The sequence below is a fragment of the Charadrius vociferus genome, unplaced genomic scaffold, assembly GCF_000708025.1.
Source record: "Charadrius vociferus isolate BGI_N301 unplaced genomic scaffold, ASM70802v2 scaffold385, whole genome shotgun sequence".
Lineage (NCBI taxonomy): Eukaryota > Metazoa > Chordata > Aves > Charadriiformes > Charadriidae > Charadrius > Charadrius vociferus.
This window is the reverse complement of record NW_009648925.1, coordinates 2,292,147-2,319,022: the sequence shown is the minus strand read 5'-3', so window position 1 is coordinate 2,319,022 and position 26,876 is coordinate 2,292,147. Positions and strand designations below refer to the sequence as shown.

Here is a 26,876-nt window from a genome sequence, read left to right as displayed (position 1 = left end):
GCCAGCGTGTCCCGAAAACCGGCAGGCTTGATGGTGAAGGCATGGGAGGTGTCCTCAGTGGGGCAGCTCCGTGCCTCCACCGCCACCTCGAAGGAAACCTGGAGGGGGCAGGTTGAGACGTAAGTTAACACGTACAGCCCTAGAATGGCTGTCAAGGATGTCCCGGGAAGGAAGGCAGGAGGGAAGGGCAAATGTCTCCAGAGCGGGGACACGCTCAGCGCATTGAGCTTCACTCCCAGGTGGGCAAAAAAACCCCAAAACAATTGCACATCTACAGAGGGTATCTGCAGCTAAGTGCACCAACACCTGCCCGTCCCACGAGGGGTTTGGCATCCTTAATGTTTTAAAACTTTTCACTCTCATCTGTAAGCAGTAATTTTCCCCATCAGGGACCGCTGGTTTCTGTGAAGCGGGAAGGAACCTGCCTGCTCCCAGGAAGTAACCAGGGCAAAACTCAGTTTTCATGCTATTAAAAGTAAGAAACTTTGTTGAAACCAAGCACTAGCAAGGATTTAACCGATGCAGCACAAGGGCCCGAGGTGCCTACAAGATCACGTATTTAGAAGGTCTTATGGGAATCCTGATCTGCACATAGGGATGTGCATCAGTCACACAGTCCCAAGCTTACAGCACTCTGCTAACAGACCATTTTTGATGGATGCTTCTGTTAAGATTGGCTTTAGAAGACTATACATCACTCCCCTACTAATTTTCTGTTGCTACAATAGAGTGTCAGGGATTTTCTCCTTGGGAAAACCAAGACCATCCTATGGGCACTTGCTTGGCCCCTGATTTAATCCTGCTGTTTGGTGGGGGTCTCGGGCCAGCCGGTGCTGCCTGGAGCTGCTGGTTAGTAAAGAGGATTAACCTAATTCCAAGGAAATGACCCCCTCTCCTAAGCATCAGGAGGGAATGATTTTTCTCTGGAGACATTTGGGGTCACCTCGAGCTCTCACTGCCTCCACCATCCCACACGCCAAGGGGTGACGTGCAGATGGTGGCACAGCAGCCACCTCCAGCTGGGAGAGCTGCTCCCCCTTGGCCCCCTCCCATTCCCAAGGCCTGAAGCAATTAGGAAACGAGCTCAAATTACAGAGGAGAAGGAGATCAGAAAGCAAGCTAAGGGGATCAGGGTAATCCTGCTCCCTTTCACCCGCTGACACCCATGCCCCTGGGACTAAACCCCCGCAGATTAGGACCCAGTGCCAGCGTTATCATCGCTGCTGAAACTTTCTTAGCAGGAGTTAATTCTTGATCCATGTGGAAGCAATGGGGCCGAGAGCAGCTGAACGGGAGGGGATGGAGGGATGGGACCCCCGTCATCGTGTGGCATGTCTGCTGGTACAGGCACCTCAATACTCCCGTGCACCAAAAATGGGAGAGCTATCAGTGCCGGCTCCCTGCTGCAACCCAAATGTTCTGCTGCTGGGGCAGAAGGTACCCCTAGTTCATCCAGACTGGGAGAACCAGTCATTCCCGCTCACACCATCAGCCTCCGCGGATACGGATTCTGCTGCTGGGGCAGAAGGTACCCCTAGTTCATCCAGATTGGGAGAACCAGGCATTCCCGCCCACACCATCAGCCTCTGGGGATACGGGCAAGCACATACCCACTGCCAAAGGCCTTTACGGCACGAGCTGCAGCGGCCGGAGGGATCCCCCTGCTCGCGCCAAAGCCGGGTGCCCAGGATCAACCACCAGATTAACTCCGCTACCTCGGGGGCTCTGGCTTTGCCGTGGGAACAAGGAGGGCACGTGCCTAGTGTGGCAACGCTCCAGGGATTGCTTTTACCCGCCCATCGGACATCCAGTAAAGTCAGCTAAAAAAGCTGGAGCCGCCTCCCTTTTTAGCAGTTTGCATGATCCTTATTTGGCGGGATAAAAATCCAGCTACTGTTGACTCTTTCAAACTATTTTTATATGCCCCAGCGCTTAGAGCTCTGGTATGTTTGCAGAGCTGCTCTTCTCAAATAAGGCAATCAGGCTGCTAACGAACCTGTGCCCACGTCCTCGCAGACGGCAAAAGCCTGGAGAAAGGGAGGGAGCTCCCCACCAGTCTGAGCCTTTCTTCCCCAGCCCTGCAGCCCAGTAACTCATTTATCTGTATCAATATTCAATTTAAACAAGCACAGCTTAACTTTTCTGCTTTTTTTTTTTTTTTATAAAAAAGCACAGAATGAATTAGGCTATGTATAATTTTAACATTATGGGGCAAACTGTATTTTCAGTCTGTGCTGCCATCCAATAACTTGAGGAACACAGGAGAGGAGAGTTGCTGCCCTTCTGAGCATCCTGTTGTTTTCTGCAACCTCCGAAGTTAACTGTGACCTCTTCACTCCAGGAAAGACAGGTTTAGATTCTCAAACAAAACCAAGAAAACCTTGCATATTTAACAGACCAGGAAAAGAGCAGCAGACCACGACAATAAATATTTCACAGGTGAGAGCATGATGTGAATATCTGGGATTACAGAAGGAAAAGCCCATTCCTGACTATTGCCTCCTGCTGCCTTCTGGCTTAGGGTGCTGTAGACAAGGCGCCTGTATTCCCTCTTTCCTCAGAGCTGACCTTGGGCTGATCTAGACCACCCAGAGCCACTTCTAGCAGAGCCGCTCTCTGTGGGTTTCCATATTAACATGGCACGGCGCGAGGAGAGCAGAGGAAGATGAGCAAAGCTGTATTTTATTGCCCAGGACCACTCATGGAGAGAGGTAAATGGCTGCACGGGGCGTGAAACAGCCTCTCCAGGGATGGACTGAAAGGCAGACTCACCGTATCTCCTATTTTGAGATCCCCACACTTCCTGAGCCCCGGATAGGACAATCCATCCTGACACGTGGCAGTGAAGGTCAAGCCAACGTCCTCAGGGCTGTCCCAGACTGTGAGCTCCACCTTGGACCGAATACTCTAGAAACACAACGGGAAAGCAAACCATCAGGTTCCAAAGGTGGGTAGGTCTCCTCTGCATTAGCCTCTTCTCCTGATGTTTCCAGAGGGAAGCTAGACCATCTCTGCACCTACATGAAAAAAAAAAATCACCCGTGCACACACATTGACATTTGGGTTTGACTTAATCAGCTCAGGAGATGTCTGATGAATACAACTAGAGTCACGGGGAGCTGCCTACAACCCCCGTGGGTGGCTTATGCCCTCTAGGACAGGTGTGATGATCACTGTAGCCAGCATGGAAAGGATACGGATGCACAAGAAAAAGAAAGAAGAAAACATTCTCAACCACAAATGGAGCATCCCTGAGCCAAAGGTCAGAGCCTCGTGCACGTATCTGCACCTCCTCCTCCCCATAAACCAGCCCCTTAGAGAAGCACAAAGCCTGATTCTCCACAGGCAGTCATCCTGTGACGTCCATCGTACTGCACAGAGAAGGTGTAAAACTGCACTAACTCTGTCATGCTTTCTTGTTTTCACCCAACTGGTCAGAAAAATGTATTTTCCCCTCTTTGGAGAAAATGCCAAACAAAAAGCACCCTTTCAGATGCATCAGCTGGAAACAACACCATGGGAAAAAATAAATGAAAAATCTCTTTCTTTGCAAAACCGTTCAAAGTGAAAAATGTTTTCCATCGGAGAGGTTTTGGTATGCTCCTACCCCCTTTCTTCTGCTTCTCATCTCTGCGCCCTGCTGCACACACAGGCTTTTTAAGTCAAAACAAAATGAAGTTTATAAGTATTAATTCAGAATGAGGTTGTTTTGTTTCATTCTTCAAATGGCTGGAACCGATTTTTCTTATGAGTGGTGTCCAAAAAAGACAAAGGTTTTCAAAATGGAGCTTTTTGTACAAATACATTTATTTTCCAAAGCCAGCTTGCAGCTCCATCCCTCTCCCCCTTGTCCCCAACCCACACCAAAGTGGCCAGATTAAGGAAAACTACTAATTCAGACCTCTTGCCCATCCATGTGATAACAAAACCAGGGATCACATGCCAGTAAAGTGCCAATGCTTTTGGAAATGGGCAGGAAATAATTGAGTTTTGGCTGGGCTAATCTAAACAGCCCTTCAGGGAAAAAAGAAGTGATTTCCCACCTCTCTGCTGCAACAGAGGAGCCATTCATGGGGTGGCAGTTTGGACTGTTCGGAGTATCCATCACCTGAAGGCTGAATGCCACATGTGCTGGGAAAGCTGAACACGCTGCTCCGCCCAAAATTATCCCACAGAAATTAGCCGTCACACCAATATGCTCTCCCATCTTCCTGCCCAGAGCATCTCATCTGGGGCACAGCAGAAGACGGGACACCAGGCCAGACCTCAGTATAACCTTGTGTGGGCTCTTCTTATGTTCTTATACAGGTGCCAAGATTTTTTGTTAGCCCTATATCGTAATGCTATTAGCCTAATTGTAATGCTATTATTATTAGCCACTTTGCACCGTTACACAGCAATACCTTCTCACAGCACCACAGCCACAACTAAGGGCAACCAGGAGATTTTGCTGCGGTGCTGTTTGGTGGCCCCCAAGCCTGCTGCACCTTCAGGGATGAGTGGAGGACAACGGAGAGACCTAGAGGAAGGACCTGGCCCTGAGGTGAAGCAATGTCTCTTCCTGAAATAAAGCTGTCTGCTATAGCCTAGGGGAAATTCAAAGGATGGATCATTTCTTTGTAAAAACAAGGAAATCCTGAAGTAGCACAAGGTCCAGGGATGGCTGTTGTGAAGGTCACCCGCTGCCTGCCACGGGAAACCCATTGGTGGTGTAACAAGAAACACATCTCAGACCTGCCTGGATTTGGTTTAGGAAAGCAGTTTTTAAACCAGCATCCTGTTTGCTCCCTTCGATCCAAACCCAGCCTGTGTGTCCCAGCAGAGAGCCCCCAGCATCACGCCAGCCTGGACAGGAGTCCCCCAGGAGCTTCTCCATCTCCATGTAGAGATCTGTGGTTTTTTTTCCTTAGTGAAGATAGAATAAAAAAGCTGTTCCTGCCTTCTTTTGTTTCACACTCCTCCAGATGAGGGAGAGGCGACAGCACACCAGCCAGAAGAAAAAGGGAGACAGAAGAGGAAAAGATGGGGAAACAGATCTCAGGGGTAACGTAAGCCCTGAGCAAGACTGATGTATGCATCAGTGGAGGGAAGCAGACGAGAGAGCACCAGAGATGGACAAAGCACTGAAGGGGAGAGGCTGAGCCCAGGTCCAGGCCACCAGCCACTGCCACCCTGCAGGAGAAGATGGTCCCTGTTGCAGATGAAGCATTTCTCCAGGCTCAGCATTTCCTTTCCATGAGGAATAAAAAAAGGTTCTTGGGAAACAGAAATTTTAGCCTTCTCCCTCAATGACAATCTCCTCCTTCATTCCAGGAAAAAACAAAGCTAGCAAGAGGAGATGGGCTGGGTGGGCGCCAGGTTTCCCGCAGCCCCAGACAGCCCAGGGCACAGGCAGGAGCCGGCAGCTCCCAGTAGCACACCCGGGGGTCCCAACTCACCCCCACCACCCAGCTGAACAGGCGAGAAACCAGTCCCGGTCTCAGCAGCAGTTCATCCTGCACTGCTCCTCCCATGGGGCACCTTGGTCTCAGCGTCCCGGTGGCTTCCAGCCAGCTGCACTGGAAAGCTCACAAGCAAAGAGAAGGAGGGAGCAGGGATGAGGGCATCAGATCCCCCACGGTTTTTATCAGCTTCTATCTCTCTGCAAAGCCTCGAGGGGTGGTGAAATGGAGGTATGGGTGCATGTTACAGCTGGGAAAACAAGCCAACGGGAGGTTTTCATGTGCTGGCACTGAGACCACATTCAAAGTCAGCGTTGAGTGAACGTTCACTTCTTCCTCCCTAAGAAAACATCTTAGCCCCAAGACCCTCCTTCCTCAAGGGGACAAACTCCAGGGCCTCGTTAGCAGCATTAGCTGCTCATTGCCTTTCTTCAGCGAGTGAAGCTTTGGGAAGCACTCTTCCCGAGGGCATAACCAAATGCTGCTTTAACTGCAGGGAGCTGTGGGGGAAGGAAAGACGAATGTTGCAGGTCATGCAAAGCACAGCATGTGACCTTTGGATGTGTAAACTCCACCAAAAAAGTCCTTCCCTCACTCCCTTGCACTAATGAGCATAGTATCAAGGAGAAGGGCTTGCGGCCACCAAAAGCTGTGTTCACAAGTCCCTTGCATGAGGAACCCTACCTGAAGGCTGACCCATTACCGGGTCAGATCTCACATGCCCATCACCGAAACAGCAATATCCTTCCAGGAGCATGAGGAGCCAAACCATAAGAATTCAGGGAGAAGTCAACAGAAATGTTGACAACTAACTACCCAACGAACGTGCAATTTAGCTGCTTCTAATTGATCTGCTCCCCTGATCTCCATGGAGATGGACAACATCAGGTCAGTGGTACAACTACAGGTCCTTTGCTGTCCCTCACGGGCCCTAGCATGGCAAGGCAGGCTGCACTGGCAACGCTGTGTAGGCAGAGCTCCTTTGGGACCCACGAGACATACTGAAGCTCACGGGCTGCTGAGGACCAACTCTCACTGAATGGAGACCAACAAAAGGATATGACCTTAGCCAGAGCCCAGTCGTGTTCTTGGGAGGCCTCTGAACATCAGATAGCAAAGAAATAATCTATTTTATCTACCAGTAGGGTGCTCTAAGAGACAACTGTTTCAGATTGGGGCTGTATTTAGAGGGTAATTCTGCACACAAGAGACATGGGGTGACATCTCTGCTCTGCCGCAGGCTCCCTTGGGCATCCCTGTGCTCCTCCACCTCAAACACCTCGTGTCTCTCCCCAGGGTGGATGTCCCAGCTCCGGCAGTGTGTGGTGGACCGGGAAGGGAGGTGGCTGAGCCGGGTGGAGCACACCGGGGAGAGGCGAGCTGGCCGAGCTCTTGGCGCTTCGCACGACAGCAGCTGGGGTATTAAAATGCACTTACGTTGTAGGCCTTGACGATCAGCTCGATGATATTCTTGGAGTCTTTGTGCAAAATCTCTACTGTTGTCCCAGGAATCAAGGCTGTAAAGTTCTTGGGGAAAAAAAAAAAAAAGGAAATGAGAAAGAAAATGCTGAGATGCACACAGGAAAGCAGAGGGTGAGGAGGGACCAACACCACGCCAGGGACACCGGTCACACACCCTGCCCCATCGTCTGGTGGTGTCCACGGTATGGCTTGGCTCCCGTTAACATGGAGCTTTGGGAAGCAAAGCATTGCTAACGCGGCACATCAAACGCTAAACAAGGCTCGTGGCCAAGGGACAGGGACTAACGGACCCAGATCTGCTGCCAGAGGGGGCAAGACTCATCCACTGGGCACTCGGGAGAGCCGGCACCGGCACAGCGGGGAGGGAGCTGCGGCTGGCCCATCCCGCCGCAGAACCGGCGAGCATCCCCGGAGAGGGGGTGGAGAATGAGCTCAGCCCTCCCGCTCTCCGCGGGCGAGCAGCAGCATCTCGGCCTTAGCAACGCAGCTGCTTGTTGGTTTTGCTCCAGCTATGAGAGCCGGAGCAGAGGTTTCCGAAAGCGATCCTGCCTGAAACGCTTCCCCGCATCCATAGAGGAGCAAAACCCCGTGGGGCAGCTCCAGATACGGGGCGGCCCTTGCGGCTCGGGTCACCTTTTCCTTTCGGAGGGGAGAGCGGGGATGAGGAGGGAGTTCCAGTTGTATGTGGCACGTCGGGGCCCTGGACTCCGTGATGGAAAAACACAGCTGGGCAGAAACACTGCGTGCGATTAGGTAATGGGATTAAGTCACTGCAGAATGGGTTGAACAGGTTTCTGCGCTCTCGCACGCTGCACACGGCTGGCAGCCATCCCAACATCAGGATTAAGCCGGAGTCTATTTTAGGTCTTCGCACGCTCACTAACATATATATCTGTTCGCTCTAAGAAGCTTTAGTGCTTTTCGCTGAAAGAACGAAGCGGGGAGGGACGGCGGGCTGAGCCTCGCCTGCCTGCATCTGCCTGCCCTGCCAGCCCCGCGGGCAGCGTGTGGCCGCACACATGGGCGCTTGAGGCTGCACACACGCACGCTTGCGGCTGTCTCCGCTCCCCAGTGCCAGCAGGAAGATGCTTTCAGGAGGCATTTAAATCCCCCCCAGTGTGGGCAGTTCAGCAGTGCTTACCTTGTACAGGACGTAATGATTTTTCGTAACAGCGAAGATCAGGTGGATGTTGTTTTCGGCAAGTTTCTCCCCAAGAAGTGCCAGGGAAGGATAATCCTAGGGGCACAAAAAGGGCAGAAAGACTGATGGGTAACATGGAAACAAAACACTAATTTCATTGCTCTTCTCCTCCCAACACCAAAATTCATTCCAGAAACGTGGCATGTTTTGCTGCGGGATGATGTCTCTGATGTACCAGTACAATCCCAGCTCAAACAGTAGAAATTCTGTCATCCCTGAAATATTTCTGCTACACCCTTCACTAGAATATATGACTGATAACACCACTGGCTACAGCAACACCTGAAACACTGGATTTCTTTCTTTCCTCTTTCTGCTTTGCCATCAGCAGCCACGTGTGTCACAAGCTGGCTGCTGTCTCCAGGGGTGCAAGGCAGGGAGATCCAGATCTGCAGTAAGTGGAAATGTATGATTTTTCTCCCAAAGCAGAAACATCCACTGCCTGCTTTTTCTGCATACTGGAACCATAAAGCGATTATGATAAGCTCTTTAATTCTGCAGACTTCCCAGATGGAGACAATGGCAGGACAATACTGCTCCAGCTACCTGCAAGCAACAAAATAATGAAGCAGGGCTCACTTTCTAGAGACCAGCTTGACTTTAAAACCCCTGGCTGCTTCTGAAGTGCTGTCCTCAGAAAGAAACACCTCATTTACTCACAGACTGGAGGGCTGCTTGAGAGCCTCCAGGACTCAAACACGGAAACACCAAGGCAGCATCCCCACATCAGCTCCCCAGCATAACTCCACACCAGTATCGGGCTGTACCCAGCACACGTATGCTTGCTAGGATTGCACAGGTGGGTGGAAAGAGGGTTTCCCTGAGGATCCTAGCTTCCATCCATCACCTCCTGTTACGAGGTGACATCCAGGCAGGAACAAAAATCATAAGTAGCGCTGGTGATCTGCTGAATAAAGCACCCTTCTGCAGAAGGATGTGATAATGAGGCAGCAGATGAGCGCTCATTCACCCCAAAGTTTCCTCTACTGAGTTTAAATTTTAAAAAAAAGGGCCAGATTGTCTATTTAGTAATAAGACCTCTGTTAGTGTTGTGCTCAAAGGCTGTGAATAAAAGGAGTGTCCTGTTGCACTTGCTAGTGTGGCCCCATCAAGGTAGACTCAACCTCCCCAGGGAGAAGCTGACAGTCCACTGGACATTTTAGAAAAGGGATAACATCTTTGATGTTTCCTCTATGCTTTTCAGGCAAACTTGATGCACTTCAGGACACCAAGTTACTTTTCCCTCCCTTGCAATGAGCCCTGAAGGAACTTGCTAAGTTCCTAACCCATTTTTGAGCATCACAGAAGCATTCGCTACAGGGGGATGCCCGAGGGGAACAGCAAATTTTATTCGCAAACTGCAAGACTGGGTGAAACCATGCTGGTCAGGGGCTGTGTTTGCCAAAAGCTGTTGGAGTTGGGGATGGCTGGTCTCCAGAGAGGTCCACCAAGACCCCAAGGTCTCCAAGGCTGGCTCCCCATGTCTCCCCTCACCAGCTGGCTGGACGCGCTGTACTCGTTGGCTTCGTTCAGGTGGCACTGGCCATCGTGGGGCTGCACCAGCCCCCCCAGCTTCCCATCCAGGGCTATGTGGGGCACATCATCCGTTGTGAAGACCAGCAGATGAGATGCCTCCTTACGCCAGCCGATCTTCTCCTGGGGGAAAACAAACCCTGTGAGACAACCGGTCTGCCCCTGCCAAGCCCACACTCCACCCCTCGCCCTGCAAGTTGTCCCAGCCACATGCCCGGCCAGCAGCAGACCCATTAGCACTAATTAGAAGAGTACCATGCTCCTGTCCACCCATCGCTAGCAAGAAAACAAATGTCAGGGGTCCACCTAGCATTTCCCAGCATCTCCTTCCAACACATTTACATAAAAAGGCACGAGGAGTTAAGTGGACTGTCCAGCAGACCTTCTCTACCTAGATCCAAGAATAAGACTTTCAGCTGCTTTTATAGCCAAAGGAGACCTGCCAAATTCCTCCACACACATTTAATCTGACCTTGTTTCCTCAGCTCTGCGGAGCGGCCAAGGCAACAGCAAGAGCTGCAATATCCCCGCTCAGCAGTTTCATTACCGCCCGCTCCTAAAGGCTGTTTCTGAGCTGTGGCACGCAGTGAGGTCCCTGCCCGAGGGGCTGGCTTTGGTGCACCCACGTGCTTGCACAGGCACTCTGTGCAAGGACCAGACATTATCACCATCTTTGCATGGAGGGGGATGCAGCAATAGATTTTTTTTTTTTTTTCCCCCAAATAAAGGGATAACATAAAGTGATAAACGTTTCCTTTCCATGCAGCTTCCACAAGTTTCTGGCTTTGCATCAGCCTGAGCAAGAGATCTGTGCCTACAAGAGGACACTGAAGCGTTTGTTGCAATGGAAGTGGAGGGAAACAGAGAAGCCCAAAGGAAATTTTTGGAAACCATAGCGCTGCAGCACACTCCCCTGCGCTCGCTGGCTGCTCCCACCACCAGCTCCTGCCAAGCCGGGCAGGCTGAGGTCCTGCCTGCCAACCATGGCGGGGAGATCCTGCCACGGCAGAGGCCGGAGCCAGAAAGCTCCGTCTCCCAGAGCTTTCCCTTGGGCTCGCCACCCCTACCCGTCTGCCGGCAAAGATGCTCCCCACACACATCCAGCATTCTCCTCCCTCCAGCCCCCAGCTCAGAGCAACACCGCGCTTCAGAATGTGGGGAGGGATGAGGGAAAAGCTGGTAAAAGCTTACTGATGGGAACACAGTGCAGATGGATATACCCAACTCCTCCAGAGCTTACTGCTCAGCTTATTTAGCAAAATCTGACATCTGCCTTGTTTTATATTAACATGCTGTCCTACAAACTGCTGGAGTCCGGCTGCAAGGACATTTCCTATGGAAAGCGCTGGCCTGGGCAGGGCAAGAGGGCAGAGCAGGCAGAAGGGTGCGGAACCACAGCTGCCAGCGCAATTTTTGCCTGCAAATGTGAGTCATAGCCCAAAGCTTGCTGATCTTTCCGATAATGTTGTGGTTTAGGCTGCTCTTGCTTCAGGGACACTATTCCAGGGTAGATTTCTTTTTCCTCCCTATTGCAGAAGGTATTTTTTCTTTAACAGTATTTTAAAGACCCCCTCAACACAAATAAGGCCATAGGAAGAAAACTTTGGCAACACACATGTTTTGCCACATACCAGCATGTTACAGTCCAGCTCAGTATGCAATGAGGACTTTATTGCTCTGGGAAGCAGGAGTCATTCCAGTGAAGCGACCCCACCGGACAAAAGGCAAATTCATCATTTCTCATTTCTTAAGAACTCAACCCAAAGGCGATTACAGCTCTAACAATGCAAGACGCGGTTGCTGGTCTACTCAACCACCAGACAGAAGTCCATCCAGTTCACTTTCCTTTGCCTATCCAAAGCTGATTTCTTTTCTTTTCAAACAGTTGAGGCTAAGAAACTCCTGAAGAGATTAAAAGGATTAATTTGAGTTTCATTTCCTTAGAAACGTGGTACGCACAAAGAAAAACAGCTGCATTCAAGCAGCAGTTATGAAGCCACTTCAGGGATAATGCTTCTGTTCACCTGCCTGCTAAGCCCACCTTTAAATCACGGGCTAAGCATCCCTTACAGACAAACTCTCTGTGTCTCCAACACACACTTTCCCATATAAACAACATCAGAAATTCTTTGGTTGCTCAGTTCAGGAACTCACTTCCAAACAGCAATGAGCACCTGCAATATCGATGCCAATATCTGGGCACTGAGAGCATTTGATGCCTTGGAGCATTGGACCAGGGTGTCTCAGATGGGATGGCCGAGCTGGAGCCGATGCCACACCGAAAGAGCTGGAGACCTATGGAAAAAGCACCTGGAGAGGTCGGCGTGCCGAGGAGCCGCCGCATCTCACGCTGCCTCTGCCAGCAGCTTCCAGGCGCTGGAAAATACAGCTCTTCAGCACGCAGTTTCCACCGCGAAACCCAGAGCAGCACTCTGCTCTGCTTAAAACAAATAACCAAAGAGAGTTTAATTTATTTTTACTGGACTGGGATTGTTGACCAAAAAAAACCTGCACGGACATCTGCCCCCTCATCTGGTTTTTGATCTCCATGGGACAGAATGGATTCTAAAAGCAGGGGTGGGACCTGACCCAAAGCAGAGTGAAGGGGGAAGATGTGTCTCCGCAGGGCTGGGTGTGCTACAAATCCTGCCCCTACTCCTACAGCCAGCTGCAGTTGCCTCCCATACCCCGAAAAACCAGCTTCCCACTCCTCACAGCCAACAGCGACTGGCAAAACTGCTACAGCTGCCTCGGCACCACACAGCCCTCCAAATCCTATTGAAAAGGCTGCAAAACCTGGCATCGCTATTTCCAAGCCTGAAATAAATATCTAATATTGGTTTAATTGCCAAGGCACAAACTGCCAGGAGACCCCCTGGACTCATCAGTATGTCTAAAACCTCACCAGTTTCTCAGATGCAGACCTTTTTGGAAGAAAGAAACAGATACAGGTGCACGACAAGTATGCATTACAGATTAAAAGCCCAAACCTCCTTCGTTTTGCGTAGCTCTGAGAGGCACCTCAGCGTCTCCCAGGTGTCTTGGACACAGAACCACAGAATCATCTAGGTTGGAAGGGACCTTTAAGGTCATCAAATCCAACCATCAACCTAACACTGCCAAACCACCACTAAACCATGTCCCTCAGCACCACATCTCCCCGTCTTTTAAATACCTCCAGGCATGGCAACTCCACCACGTCCCTGGGCAGCACGTTCCAATGTTTGATAACCCTTTCAGTGAAGAAATTTTTCCTAATATCTAATCTAGACCGCCCCGGGTGTAACTTGAGGCTGTTTCCTCTTGTCCTATCGCCTGTTACTGGGGAGAAGAGACCGACCCCCACCTCAATACAACCTCCTTTCAGGTAGTTGTAGAGAGCGATAAGGTCTCCCCTCAGCCTCCTTTTCTCCAGGCTGAACAACACCAGTTCCCTCAGCTGCTCCTCATAAGACTTGTTCTCTAGACGCCCCTACCAGCTTCGTTGCCCTTCTCTGGACACGTTCATCTCCATGTACCAGTGTCTAGCAAGCACCGATCAGAACTATTTCAAAAGACACTTTATTTTCTGATCCAGCATTATCTCCGTGCTGCATCTTAGTATATACGATCTGAAACGTATACATATCACCAAGCCATCTGATGCTTGCACTTAAAGAATGGCAGAAAACCAAAATACTGCACATGGAAAATGTAATTACAGAAGGTTGATTCATATTCCTGTCTAACCATTTTAGGATCAGGATAAAGGCTTATTGTCTCTGGCTCTTTCATTGCCTCCAGAATAACATTTACCATATCTTCATCTTTCAGAAAGAGCTTGCTCGTTAGTCTGTATTAAGCTGTATAAACTTTCCCCGCTCCTTGGGCTGAAGACCAGGCCAAAAAATGACTTGAGCGTTACAGAGCTCTTAGACAGCTCATGCAGAAGAAATGTTTTATACAAATTACAGTATAAAAATACCTAGTCAAAAGAGCAGGTATTGTTTCTGACACCTCAGCACTTGAAGGAGAGGAGAAGACCACACCTGGACACTGGAAACAGCAAGGCTCTGGCATGCCACCACTGGCTCTCCCCGGGACACGATGCCACCAACTCTGCTGCTGAGCACGAAGTACTTCGTGGTCAACAGGCTGCATCGCCCCAAAGGCAGGGGACTTTCTAAGGTCATAGCTGCCTTAAATCTTGGGTTTTGAATATGGTAGAGAGGGTGAAAGCTGGAAGAAGCTGGAGCATGCTAGAGAGATGCAATGGGGTACCATGGGAGTGATGAGGAAACCCACCCCAGAAGGTGCCAAGGTGTCTGTATGCTGCTTGCCATGCACTGGGGGAAAATAGCTCCTGAGTTACTACAAACTACTGTTTGTCCAGGGTTTAGTCCCCATGATACTTTCATTAATCACTGCTGGATGCAAAGCACCATTCATTGCAGCAAAGAGCATCCTCACCGCAAAGTGGCACCTCACTGCCACCCCAGATGTCTGCCACCTTCACCCACCTCAATGGTGCTGACCCCCACCACAACGCATGGCCACTGACCAGTATGGGCCATCACTCAGCCACCATGAGGGAAATCAATCACTAAGCTCCCGGTATGGCTAGGGGGTTTAGGAGGTCAATCAGCTGGCCTGGAATTTTGGCTATTCAAACTCTGGATGGAGGGAGCCTTTGCTGCTCACGCCTGCGGTCAGCAGGCAGCTGCTCCACCCACAGCAAAGGGTGGCCAAGGCAGCACGAGTTATGGCACAGCCGGTTCTCCTGCCTCACACACCGGTCCCATGGATTTTCTTTCCCACCCCCGAGCTCTGGTAATTAACTAACTGCTGTGGCTGCAGAAATTCCTCTGTCATGACCTGCCATATCACGCCAAGAGCCACGCGAGCACACATGCTCACCTCTGCTCACCCTTCCTAAAGGATGCTCAGGCCTGCATTTAGATGGCATCAGCATCTACGTTCACCTTCTGAATTTAGAAGGGACCAGGCTGTGCACTCAAGAACCACAGTCAAAGATTTTGGTCCCTGCCAACAGTTTGAGACTGGCACAAACATGCAGGAAATACCTTGCAGGTCCCCCGCTTTCCAGCAACACCTCCAAAATGAGCCCCTGTGATACACACCACAGTATTTCTGCACTGAAGGGAAACGTTCTCCATTATTGCAATAACATAGTGGAAGGGACTGCAAAAAACCACATGGTGGGTGGTACAACTGAGTCATCATTCTGAGATGTCTCTGCTCTAACCATGAGAGCCACTTTTCCAAAACTGATAAGTACATTATTCCCAGACGAGTATTGGGAGCAGCACTGTAGTTGTGCCAACAACAATATCTGTGCCAGTCTGGGAAACAGAAGATGACTGTTGGGTGGCATCAGATCCGATGAGGCAGGTTCAGTCCTGTCATGAGCGTGAAGTGTAAACGAAGCCAACCCAGGTGAGAAAAGATCTGGTTTCCCACAAGCCTGAGTCCCATCACTCCTGCAGACGATGCCTATCTCCCAGCTCCCAAAACCTAGACCCAGAAGAAAAACACACCCACCCAAAAGGACTACACAAGGCTGGAGTGAAAAAAATCCAAACTGTATGTTAAGAAGGGAAAAAAGCAAACGGAGCCATCCCTGAATGAATGGGGCAGCTCAGCCACATGGCAGGGGGGACAGACACTTTCATCCCTCATGCATCCCTGATGCCCAGCAGTCTACCTACTTGTTCCAGAAAGGTCTTCAAGCAAACATCTCCAAAAACCCTAAGGACATGGTTAACATGGCACCAAGCTAATGAACTCTGTCTTTAATTACTGCTCACAGCTCCAGTTTTGCTGACAAAGAGGGAGAGCAGGCTACCAGCACCTGGAGGTGGGATCAACCAGCCCCACACACCAAAGCGGGGAGGTACAAGAAGCGGGAACCAGCTCCAACCCTCAACACAGGTCAACTGCTCCAAGATGTGTTTGACACACACTTCAGAAATGCATTAAGCCAACACACGGTGCTGCTGCACGCCAAGTGTACACGAATCTTAAAGGATTCCGTCCCAAGTGCTCAGGGATCAGCATGTACAAGTCTAACAATTCAATGAAATCTCAGCCCTAAATTTGCATTTGCAAATCTCCATTTTTACCCCTTTAAACCAGAAAATATATTAACCTTTTTTTCTTTGCCTGTTCATGTCCAAAAGCACACAAACCCAATAACCTCTACTTTTCAAGGCATCTTTCATGGTTTCTTCAAGAAGAATTTAGTAGTTACTTCCAAGAAATGGCACACTGAAGCCTTACCCTGGTCCAAGAACAGAGCAGAAGAAAACTACTATTTTGCTTTACTTTAAAACCCCAGAAATCAGTGACTCACCTTGCACACGGCAGCCTGCAAAATCGCATCGAAACCACCCTCTGGAGCATCTCGGTTGCGGGAAACCTTCTGTTTCTGAACTTCTTCGTTGAAACGGTCGACTTTATCCGTTAGGGACAAGAGGTGGCGGAAGCCAAAGGATGGGACGCAGCTGGGGAACAGCTTGTAACTGCAGGAGGAACAGAGGAGTGGTTAGCTGGGAGGAACCTCACCAGCAGCCAAGAGCTACAGGAGCTCCCAGCTCTACCAGGCTGGTCTCCAAACCTCTGTTGAGAGGGATGAAACACTTCCACAAGGCTTCATGATTTGGACATTTCAATTTCTGGCTATTTATCTACAAAACTCTACAGTAGAGCCCATCTTTTTGGTTCCCCCGGGGGGCTTTGAGCAGCTGAAGTTTCCAGAGATCTCACCAGGCCCAAACATCTCTCTCTCCCCATAAGGTTCAAGGGGAGACACTAAGCACCGGGCCATGCAGCTCTGGAGTTTCAGCACTCATAAACTGGTTTTCACACTGGAAGTTTGCAGTGCAGGATGCAACCCGCAATGATGCAGAGAGCATGTTTTGGCAGGAGGGCCAGAGCCACCCTCCCCAGCAGCCCAGGATGATGCATTGGTGTCAAAGGGCACCACACAGGAACGTCACTGCCAACAGCCACTTTTTCCCCGATTCTTCCATATGCATTTTCGCTCTGTCATCCAGTTTTCTTGGCAATACATGCCACCCCACACCCACTGCACGTCACTGGGCACATGGTAATTGCACACCACGAGGTGCATTAATAACTAACACCAACTCATGCATCCTCCCACTCTCCCTGCAAGCCGGTGAGCAAACACCGTCTCCACTTTCAGGAGCACCAGTGGAGCAGAAAGGTAAGAGTGGCACCCTAAGCCAGAGAAATGCCTCGGCAGGCTGCCAGGAAATTTTTTTTCTGTATGAAACAGGAGGCAGCTTTGGTGCTTACCGCGCGGCCGGGAGAACTCAACGGAGCAGCTCCTGCGACGTGGGAAATCAGTGACTTTGTGCAGGGGAGAGGGATGAGAGGGTTAACAAGAAAATGTGTTTAAAAAGTAGTTGGGCTGGCACTAATTTGCTCTTATCTTCAAAGATAAAAACCCAGAGAACAATTAAAGGCCTCTGCTGACACATGACCCACTATGGGTAAGTTGTAAGAGGCTTTTTACACAAAAGAGTATTTAAGATTTACCACCACTGGGAACTCAAATCCCTCACAAGAGACCCCAGAGCAGGGATTTCCACCCACACGGCCATGCCCACACCTAACCGGCGGCAGGTCCCACTGCTCTGGGCCCGGCTGGCAATTAGAGCCATCCCTTGTGATCAACCCCGTGTTCAGACTTGCATCTCGCTCGCACCTAGGGCCAAGGTGAGGAGCGTGTGGCGTGTGAAACCTCTGCACCGCATGGTCTCAGCATGCAGCCCATAACCATACAATACATCTGGGTGCTCAGTTTGCCAGAACCCTGGCTCAGGAAGAAAACACTGACACGCTGCAGGGTCCCATATCCCATGAAGATGTATAATTTAATCCTCTTTTGTTTGTTTTACACTCCAGGTTTGCTGGCAGAAGCTGCAAGCAGCAGTAGGACAGACGTTGGATAGCTGAGTGCCTACGAAGAAGTGCAGGTGGGTTATCTCAGGCTGTAACCTCCCCAGGTCCTATCACAGATAAACGGGCAATTGGGTGTTCAGTCAAACCCTCTGACTTCCTTATCTATCTTTTTAAGTTTAGTGTTTGTTTCCTTTGTATTATCTTGAATGACTCCGTGGCTGCCTGAGGCCACATCCTGGCTCCCCAGGAGGTCCCAGCCAGGATGCTGAGCCAGGAGCAGGGGCAAGCAGCAAGATGGGGTGAGATGAAGGAGGCAGAAGGGATCCCAGCCAGACCCCGCATGAAAGCAGGGCTGCACACCACCCAGACCTGCAGGTCGGCCATCACCATGAGGAGGAAAGAGCCTGGACTGGGAGCAAAACCACCCACCACAACTCATGTTTCCTTGCAGCATTTTTTAGATTCGAGCAGGCTGATGGACAAAGTCCTCTTTGACACTTAGAAATAGCTGCAAACAAAACCACGCCTGACAACCCACCTCGCTGCTGCATCTGCCTGCTGGCAGAGCAGGTAGGGGAAGGTGATACTGCAGGAGAACAATGAGAAGCCAGCAGCCCTGGTTTGGATGAAGAGGAGACAGATGGCGACTGGAAGGGAGCACCCACCAGGTGAGCTGCCTTGTGCAGTCCTTTCTAAATGGTTTCCCAAGACCAGGCTGGCTTAATGTAACCCATAAACAGAAAAGCAACCACCTGGGTAAAACCAAAAGGACAAGCAGATAGCCTGATCATGGTTGGAGGAGGAGTTGACATCTCTGGATGACCTCCATAAAAGGGCACGAGCAGTTTCAGGCATGCCTTCCTGCAGGGCTGTTCAGCTCCACCCTCTCCTCTTCTCCCACCCCTCCCATCCTGCACATTTCACCCTATTTCACTCAGCAAAAGCCATGACACTTCAATTAAATCACACACCAGCCAAACAAAGTTTTTGCTGGAGCAAAGCCCCATCCCCAGTCCATGAGCAACGTGAGTGGGTGATGGAGACTGAGGATGAAGGAGATGACTGAGCACATCCCTCTGAGGCCATGCCAAATTTTCAGAGGGAAGAGCTATGAAAAGCGTGGTGAACAGTGACTATGCTACATGGACAAAGCTTAAGTTTTCAGTGTTAAAATCTATTTGACTTTCCTCTCTGGACAGAACTGGTGAAAAGAGAATATGGATAGTTTCGTCTGCTCAACGGTCAATGTGCAATGAGACACCAAATGCTTGGTCAATGCCAAAATGTGCCTAGAAACTCATAGTTGATGCAAGATCTCTAATCTGCTTCTCATAGGGAAAACTTAAAGAATGCACTCTTGCAGAGCTTGGCATCCATCTGTGCTGTGATCTTACAATGTAAGTATCCACAAATGGCTCAAACAAAAGTGCTAACATTACTGCCCTTACATGACTGGGAAGCACCTCAAGGTGAAGACAGCACCACGAAGATAAGTGTCAATGGTGACATCCTCCCAGGAGCACGCTTGCTGCTGTATCCATCCTTTCATGCTAAAATCCAAACCCACTTGAGCCTGGACACCCTCCACTACACCCAATTTCACTTTGGCATAATCCCTGATTCAATGGACTTGATCCCGACTCTGGCAGTTAAAGGCAAACGAAAAGAAAAGGAGGAAGGCTCTGGTATCACCGCAAAGCAAACCACATCATATGCGTCTTTTGCAACTGCCAGTTTGCTTTTCTTCCACAGCAATAAAAATGAAAAAACCTGCCTGACATCTTCAAAACACTTTGCAAGAGCTCATTAATCAGTCCTACAGGCCCTCACAAATCTCACTTCCCCCAAACACTTCTGTTGGGAAAGACTTACATTGACTTGGTCTCCTTATCTGTAAAATGGAGACAAAGAGCTTAATTGATTTACTCAAGGCCAAACTATGACTCAGAGCTAGGATCAGAAATCAGGAATTTCTGGCTCTTGCTCCTATTTCTTAAAGCCTGTAAAAAAGCCTTCGATGTGTGCAGCCTTGTCAGGTACTTAAAAATAGCTTCAGGCTCCTGATACAACAGTTTCCCATCTCTAGATGCAGAGATCTCCCAACAGCCACTGCAAATTGGAAGTTGTCCTATTTTGAATTGCTCTGGAGCATCACAGCAACAGCTGAGTCTAATCAGCATTCCCAAAAGCTGGGCCTTAAGGCTGGTTCATTATTTAAAGCAAGAATGAGAAGAGAAGACTGCAGCCAGGCTCTGTGTAAACACAGGGCTGGTCCCTTCGAGGTACACCGACCACTTACCCAATGCAGGGATTGTTTTGGTATCTTGGTGCCGTGTAGGAGAAAGGAGAAATGTTTTTGTCCACAAAAGATCCAAACCCCAGCCGGAAATTGCTAGTGAGCTTTCGCATCTCTTCAGCCAGCTTGGTCCCCAGATTGCGAATATTATCTAGGTCGTCATTCATGGACAGGGAGAGATCCATCAGGTAGTAGAGGTCCACAGGATAGTCCTCCACTTGCCGAACCTGAACTCGGAAGGAGGTCTGGTCACCTGCACACACACAAGGGTCAAGAGCGGTGAAAAGGAAGCTCCTAGCACACATAAAAGCCAGACCACATGCTTCTCACTCCCCTGCAGAGTTGACATATCACTTCCAGAGGAGAAGGTGAGGGGAACAAGCTTTTCCAAATCCATCCCTCAGGAGACTAACAGGAAAGCAGGTAATGACTTTGGGTCCTTTTAAGCTATATAGTGTACCAGCTGGCAAGGAAAATCTTATCTATAGAATGCATGTCTAACTTTGGGGATATGGAAAGGGTCTTTCCATCTCAGCTGAGAGAACATCCAAGGGGACACACATGACGTGCAAAGTCCAGGGGTGTTTTCCTAGAAAACTGGAAAGAAAAGCAAGCAGACTGAACGCCAAATGGATGTTTCATGGACTACTGAAAGAGGGACCCTGTACACGCTTACTTGAGCACATCCTCAAAGCAAACCGGGAGCAGTCCAAGAAGTCCTGCACAAAAGAGAGAAGGAGGGGGAGCAGGAGATGGAAGAGGGTCAGGAGAAAACAGCCAGTGTAAGATAAGTGCAAGAAGTCCTCTGCGCTGGGCAGGGAAGTCAAGTCGAAGCAGACACAGAAGAAACATCTTTTAAAAGGACTTCTCCCCCCAGAAAAGAGCTGTGTCACTATCATTCTGGAGAAAGCAGGGCAAAAGGGAAGTGAACTGGAAAAAGAAGGTTGTTAGGGTCACCCGGGGAAGCACCGAGGCAGAGATGAAGCTTCCTGAAGTGCTGAACACAAGGGAAGGAGCTGAGAGGGCTGTCACAGGCTGCACAAACATGAAGAGCAGAGGAAAGCCTTTCCCCTGACCTTCCTCTTTGCGAAACCGCTTTCACCAGAGTTGCCCTCCAGAAGGGGTGCCCAGGAGGGGAGGCCACCGCCGGCACTGTCCATACCTTGAAAAAGGTGAAGTAGCTTCAAAGTGAACTCAACTTCACACCATACGGATCTCAGTGGAGCCAGAGAGGAGGTGGCAAATGTTTTTTGCCTTACGCTTTGCTGAGAGAAGGGTCTAAATGGAAACCCCAGACCTCGGCACCCTCAAACCCCACGCTGGTTTGGAGATCCCACATCCCCAGCTGCCACCTCAGCCCCTTTTCCAGCTCAGTGGGGTCTCAGACCCAGGGACTCGGATCCTCTCAAGACCAAGCTCCCCCTCCTGCCCACCTCTCCCAGCTCTTCATGGTTGAGGCTGAACTTTGGGCACTGGCAGGTTCTGCAAAACACTCGTGGCTTCCCCTCCTCTTCCCCAGAAATGAAACATGTTTTAGTATTATGAAAACATTTCCCTGACCATTTTATTGTTCTCATCATCGTTCAGAACAGCACAGCTGCTCCCATGTACTTCCAGCCCAGCAACATGCAGCAGCAGCATCCCAAAACTGGCAAGACATGGAAGCCCTGCGTGGCACCTGGGTTCACGCCGTGATGAGCCACACACAGGGCCAGACACCTTCCCTGCCCCCAGGAGCTGCTTCGTAGGAACTCCCACAGCCATCCCCATGGGTGGGGAGCGAGTGGACGCCCTCTTCTACCCCTCTACAGCAACTGCTTCGACCCAGCAGTGTCCACCCCCGGGCGAAGGAGCCATGGTCCCAGCACCCAGGGGTCAGCGCCTGCCTCTTCTGCAAACGAAGCTGTGAAGGGTTTAGGTCCGGCTCCGCGTTCTTTGCTCCACCAGTTCTCTCTGCATCTCAGCCAGCTGGGTGCTGGGGTACCGGAGGAGACAACTACAGCTCCTAAACCCAGACCTTCCCTCTATTTAACGATTTCCCTGCACATTGAGATCAAGGGTGGCTTCCAAGCCAGGGCTTCTTTCTTACAGGCAATTGTTCCCCGCTGCAGTCAACTATAACCCTGCAGAGCGCACGGGAGGCACCGTCCGCAAATGTGTACAGGCAGGTACTGCCCAGGCACCGCCTGTAGGAAGCAGGAAACTCTGGCCCTAAATATTCCTTCTTATCCTCCCTGGCTTTCAGTTCCTGCAGGAGCAGGACTTTCCCGGCACAGCGCTGAGCTGTGGCACGCAGCAGGATGCAGCTCAGCACAGGGCATACAGTAAGCAAAGTGATCGAGGTGGCTCAGCCAAATTAGGTGGGCCTGACACTGTACCTGGCATGTATTTTGTGGGGGGAACAAAGAAGAATATCATTTATATAGGGCAAAACCTGTTAGTACGGATTGCAGGGTAAGAAACTGTGATTGCAAGCTTGACTTTAATTCACTGCTGCAAGAATACACTTAACTCCAGGAAAATTCATTCCCATGCCTGTCTTTTTCATTCCTACATATTTTTCCCACTGGAATACCCAACCCTTTCAGAAAAAGAGGATGTTCCTTCTGCATGTGATGTCCACAGTTTACAAAACGGTCTTCTTCCTGAGCAGGTTTTAAGATTGGATTTGCTGTGCCAGAGAGTGTATTTGGGATGCTCTGATCAAACCTTCTTCTCTTAATAGTTATGAATTGGTGCTGAGAAGCACCAAAAACTAACAGGATCCTGGGCCTGGTTCTTCTGTCATTCCTAACTGCACAAATTGATTATCTCAGAGAAAATATTGCTAATGCATGTAGATGTAAGCGCAAAAGAATTTATTGTTCTCTGTGCACGGTATTACTCTCACAGCGCCCCCCCCTTCCCCCACGTACTGTCACCCCCATCCTCTCCTTAGGGCTTTTACTGAGAAGTTTTTAACTCAAGTGAATTCAGAAATGTTTCTTGGATACTGTCACACAGAGGCAGTGCAGAAACCGGAAAAACTGCTTTTGGCCAATTTACAAACACAAACTCGGCAATCACACTTATCCACAAAAAGCTGTTCTTTCTGCTTGGCGAGACTTAAGGCTTGATGAACAATACAACTTGAATCTATTCATTTTTAAAATTCCTTTTCCACTCTTCATATTTTTCATCTAACCAGGACACACTGTTTTCTAGCTGGACAGAAGATTAGAAAGCAATATTATAAAAACTAAATGTTTTATTTGAAAGCTACGCTGCGAAGGACATCAACTTAAATCCTTTGGAAATCAGCTGTGGGCACGGAGATTTGGGGATGAGACTTCTGCCACGGGACGATTAGATCAAACTGCCTGGGTGGGAACGGCGAACAATTGACAATTCGCTCCCTTCTGCTTCTGCTTAACGGTCTGAGAACAAAAGATCACCATCGCCACAGACCGCCGTGTGAATTCATCTTTGAAATAGTACACTCTTCATGCCCAAAATTAAATCAACATTGTCTCCTTTTTGTCTTGGGTTCACAGGGTGAAACCCATTCTCAAGCTCGAGGATTAATGGATAATTTAAACGGGGGATGCTAATACAAGGGTTTAGGAAGTCATTAGCCCTAAGATGGAGCGCTGCCCAACATCAAAAAGAGAGCAAAAATGGGAGATACTATTACAAACATCAAGGTACATCCCTCCTCTTGCAATGACTCTGATGGTCTGCAAGAGGAGCACAGGGAGCGGAGCTCCTCAGCTCAGTTTTGGGGGCCCTTGGAGTGATTCCCACAGCTGAACCCCGACCTGGAAGGCTCCTCTGCCACCCAAGGAGAACTGAAGGTGGCCACAAGCATGGTCCCCTGCGTGGGCTGGCAGGAACAGCACACCAGCCCTGTGCAGCCCGAAGCATCCAACAGCACAGCCCCCAGGAAGCCACGGGGACCCCCCAAGTCCTGCCACAGACCCGAGCGGATCCGCACCTCCAGCTGGGCAAAACTGCCGGGGCTGGGAAAGGGGAATTTGCTGAGCACCGGGCACTGGGCACGAAGGAGGGTCTGTGGGAGGTGAGCTGTGGAAGCTGAGCCAGCCCTTTCTGCCAGGAATTGCCTCAAGAAACTGGAGGGATAACAACTCCCTTTTTTTTTATGGGAATAAACCTCTTCCATCAGCAACGTTCGGTGGCAGAAGCCATGCACCTAGCCAGGTATCCAGCAGTGACTACCCTCGGGTACCTGCTTTTAAGGCTTTGAAGCAAAATTTCTTTACCTTTGAGGGTCTGACTGATAACAGCAGTCATACTGATGAGGAAGAGTTAATTAAGAGACATGACGACTATCCAACCCATAGAATTAAAATGAGAAATCCTGCAGGAACTGGCAGGCTCTGGGAAAGCACTGGTAGCGTGAGCACCAGCTCAAACTCCTGTTTTTCTTGGGCAAAACATTGTATTTCATTTTTCTGTACGCTCATGAGAGTTGTCACAAAACTGTAAGCCTTAGAAACCCACACCAATCGCTTATAATGAATCGAGCTTTTATATTTGCTTCTTTAACTGTGCAATAAAGAGCTTTTTTTTTTCCCCTTCAGAAATATTGGCTGCCAGATTTCTGCAAGAATTCTGAACCCACATTACAGCCTCCCCCCACCATGCAGAAACTTTTGATAACAAGCATGCTCGCATGGCTCAGTCCAGCCGTTCCCTTCTAATTTTTAATTAAAATGAAGAGATTGAAGAAAAGTGATGGCTCAGGGGAATGAAACAGGGATCTGGCCACAGTCCAAGGCCTGAGTCACAAGTTCAAATCTCCATCCTCGGCCTTGATCCCACGGCTCTTTTGCATACCGACAGAAAACAGATATGCGTTTTTGTTTCCAATTTATAGAAAGAGCTGTCTCAGTTTAGACTCAAGCACTGTCAGCTTGGTGGAGGATCCAAAGTTATTTTAACTCCTTCCACCCAGTGTTTACATTTTTTTAAGTCGAGCAGGTTCCTTTCAAACGCAGCAAAGGTTCAGACTAGTACTGACACTACTTTTGGGTGGGATTTGATTGGCCTTGCATAACAGCGTAGAGAACGCGCACCTCAGCCCCAAACCTGTTTGTGATGCACCACCAAGTTCACGGGCTCTGGAAGGGGCCAGCAGCCACCTGCTTTAGCGGGCTACAAGGTCAGGAGCTGTAACATGCTGTCAGCATGTCCCGGCCACCCTTTCTCACCTTCACAAACGCACCCCAGCGTGTGGCTCACAGCCGTTGGGACTCACCAGGACGAAGATTCAAGGCGACCTTCTGAGGCGTGATCTGCGTGACGTCCAAGTGGGTTTGACCGGAGCCCTTGCTGCTCAGAGGGACGTTCTTCACCACGTTGATGCTGCTGCTGGGGTTTTCGATGGCTCCGGCACAACCGTTTGCAATCAGGTTCTGCAAGAAGTCGCACCGCGACGTGATGGACTTTGTGCTGCCAAAATCCTGGGGGACGAAGAACAGACAAAAGGGAAGAGGAAGGAGAAACATCAATCCCACAGGAGGGGCTTTGTTTTGACATGCTGGTGTCTGTAGTGAATAGGAGATGACAAGGAGAAGCTGATGTCATTTGTGGTGGCTGTACTCAAAAGCAGCCCGCACTGAGCCTTGAGCCTGTCAAAGGGATCGACCAGAAAAGAAATCTTGTGAGGGCTTGACAATTGAATCTGCTCTCAGACCACCGCAGCAGGAAGCTAAGCCTGGGTTTCCACCCTAGCCACAGCAGCACCACTTGCTCCCACCAGCCCTGTGAAAGCACAACAGAGTGTTTGGTTTGCTGCCTGGACAGCCGATTGACGTCTCTTTGAGGGGAAAAGGTGAGAAGCTGTTATTTTTCACACGTGCATCGCCTTGAAGGAGCTTTGCAAAAGAGAAAAGAGAGGACAAGGAGGTGGCACCATGGGAAGCAGGACAAACCCACCAACCCCGAGAACCACGCCAAGACGTGAAGCTGGAGACTGAGGCTGGGTGGCTCCAGGGACCTGCGCCCTCTTCCCCGGGGCGAGATGCCACACGTCCCCACACAAACACTGCACGTCCCCAGTTCCTCCCACCTCCGCACTGCAGGCGTTGGCATGACACCATCACAGGGAAAAAAAAACCAAAACCAAACCAGTGACCACAGCCAGCGGTGCCTGAAGCAGAGCACAGCCGGAGCGGTTTGACGTGGGCAGGCTGTCCTGGGGGAAGCTTTGCTGAAGAACGAGGGAGGTGGAGGAGTCTCCATGGGAGGTGGGCAGCAGGCAGCGAGGCACAGGCAGCCGCTCACCCCCGGAGGATGGGCTGCCGTGGCAGGGAGTCTCCCAGCACCCGTCCCCAGAGCTCCAGCCCTCTCTGCCAGCCCCGTGCGCGGTGCACAATGCAGCCTTGTGCGGGCGGCACTCGGGAACAGCCGGCCGTACAATGCGGCCTTTTGCAAAGAGCCCATTTGTTAGAGTGCCTTTTTTTTTTTTAATTTTTTTTTTTTGTTCTCCCCAGAAGGGCCAAAGGGAGCAAGTCACACGCCCAAAACTTATTGGATTTTCAACAATCGATTCCTACTTATTTCTGCACTATAACAATAGAGACAATGCTCTTCTGCTCCAGGGCTGATGGACTGAAATGACATGAAATAATGCAGAGAAGATGCTTGCAGCCACTCCAGCCCCTCCTTCAGCTGCACAGCCAAAAAACAGTGTGGGGCTGAATAAACCCCACTTTTTGCTGATGCTCCCACGTGGCAGAGGACAGGGGAGACATTGAGGAGAGAGAGGTCGGTCATCCAACAGAACTCGCCTTCACACCCTGCAAGGTGCTCCAGGGGTCCCCCGAGGACAGCCTTGGCCGCGGGGCCTGAGGACACAGACAGAGGCTCTCCAATGCATTTTCTCGCTACAAGGTCCCAACGCTATTTGAGAAATGTGAGATTTGCATTCCAGCATCCAGCGGTGGGAACCAGCCAAGGAGACGGCACGTCGGATGGATCCGATCACATATTT

The 26,876-nt window shown here is 50.2% G+C and overlaps 1 protein-coding gene across 1 annotated transcript in view; it reads right to left on the bottom strand.

Annotated features, from left to right (window-relative positions):
• ITGB5 (integrin, beta 5) overlaps window positions 1–26,876 on the bottom strand; it is a 59,686-nt gene that overhangs the window by 26,405 nt on the left and 6,405 nt on the right. Inside the window, 8 exon segments of the mRNA XM_009887268.1 lie at window positions 1–98; window positions 2,773–2,907; window positions 6,879–6,968; window positions 8,065–8,160; window positions 9,619–9,780; window positions 16,010–16,178; window positions 19,886–20,135; window positions 25,140–25,344. The exon segment at window positions 1–98 is cut by the window's left edge and continues 6 nt beyond it. Of these exon segments, the coding sequence (XP_009885570.1) occupies window positions 1–98; window positions 2,773–2,907; window positions 6,879–6,968; window positions 8,065–8,160; window positions 9,619–9,780; window positions 16,010–16,178; window positions 19,886–20,067 (932 nt within the window). The 5' untranslated portion in view covers window positions 20,068–20,135; window positions 25,140–25,344.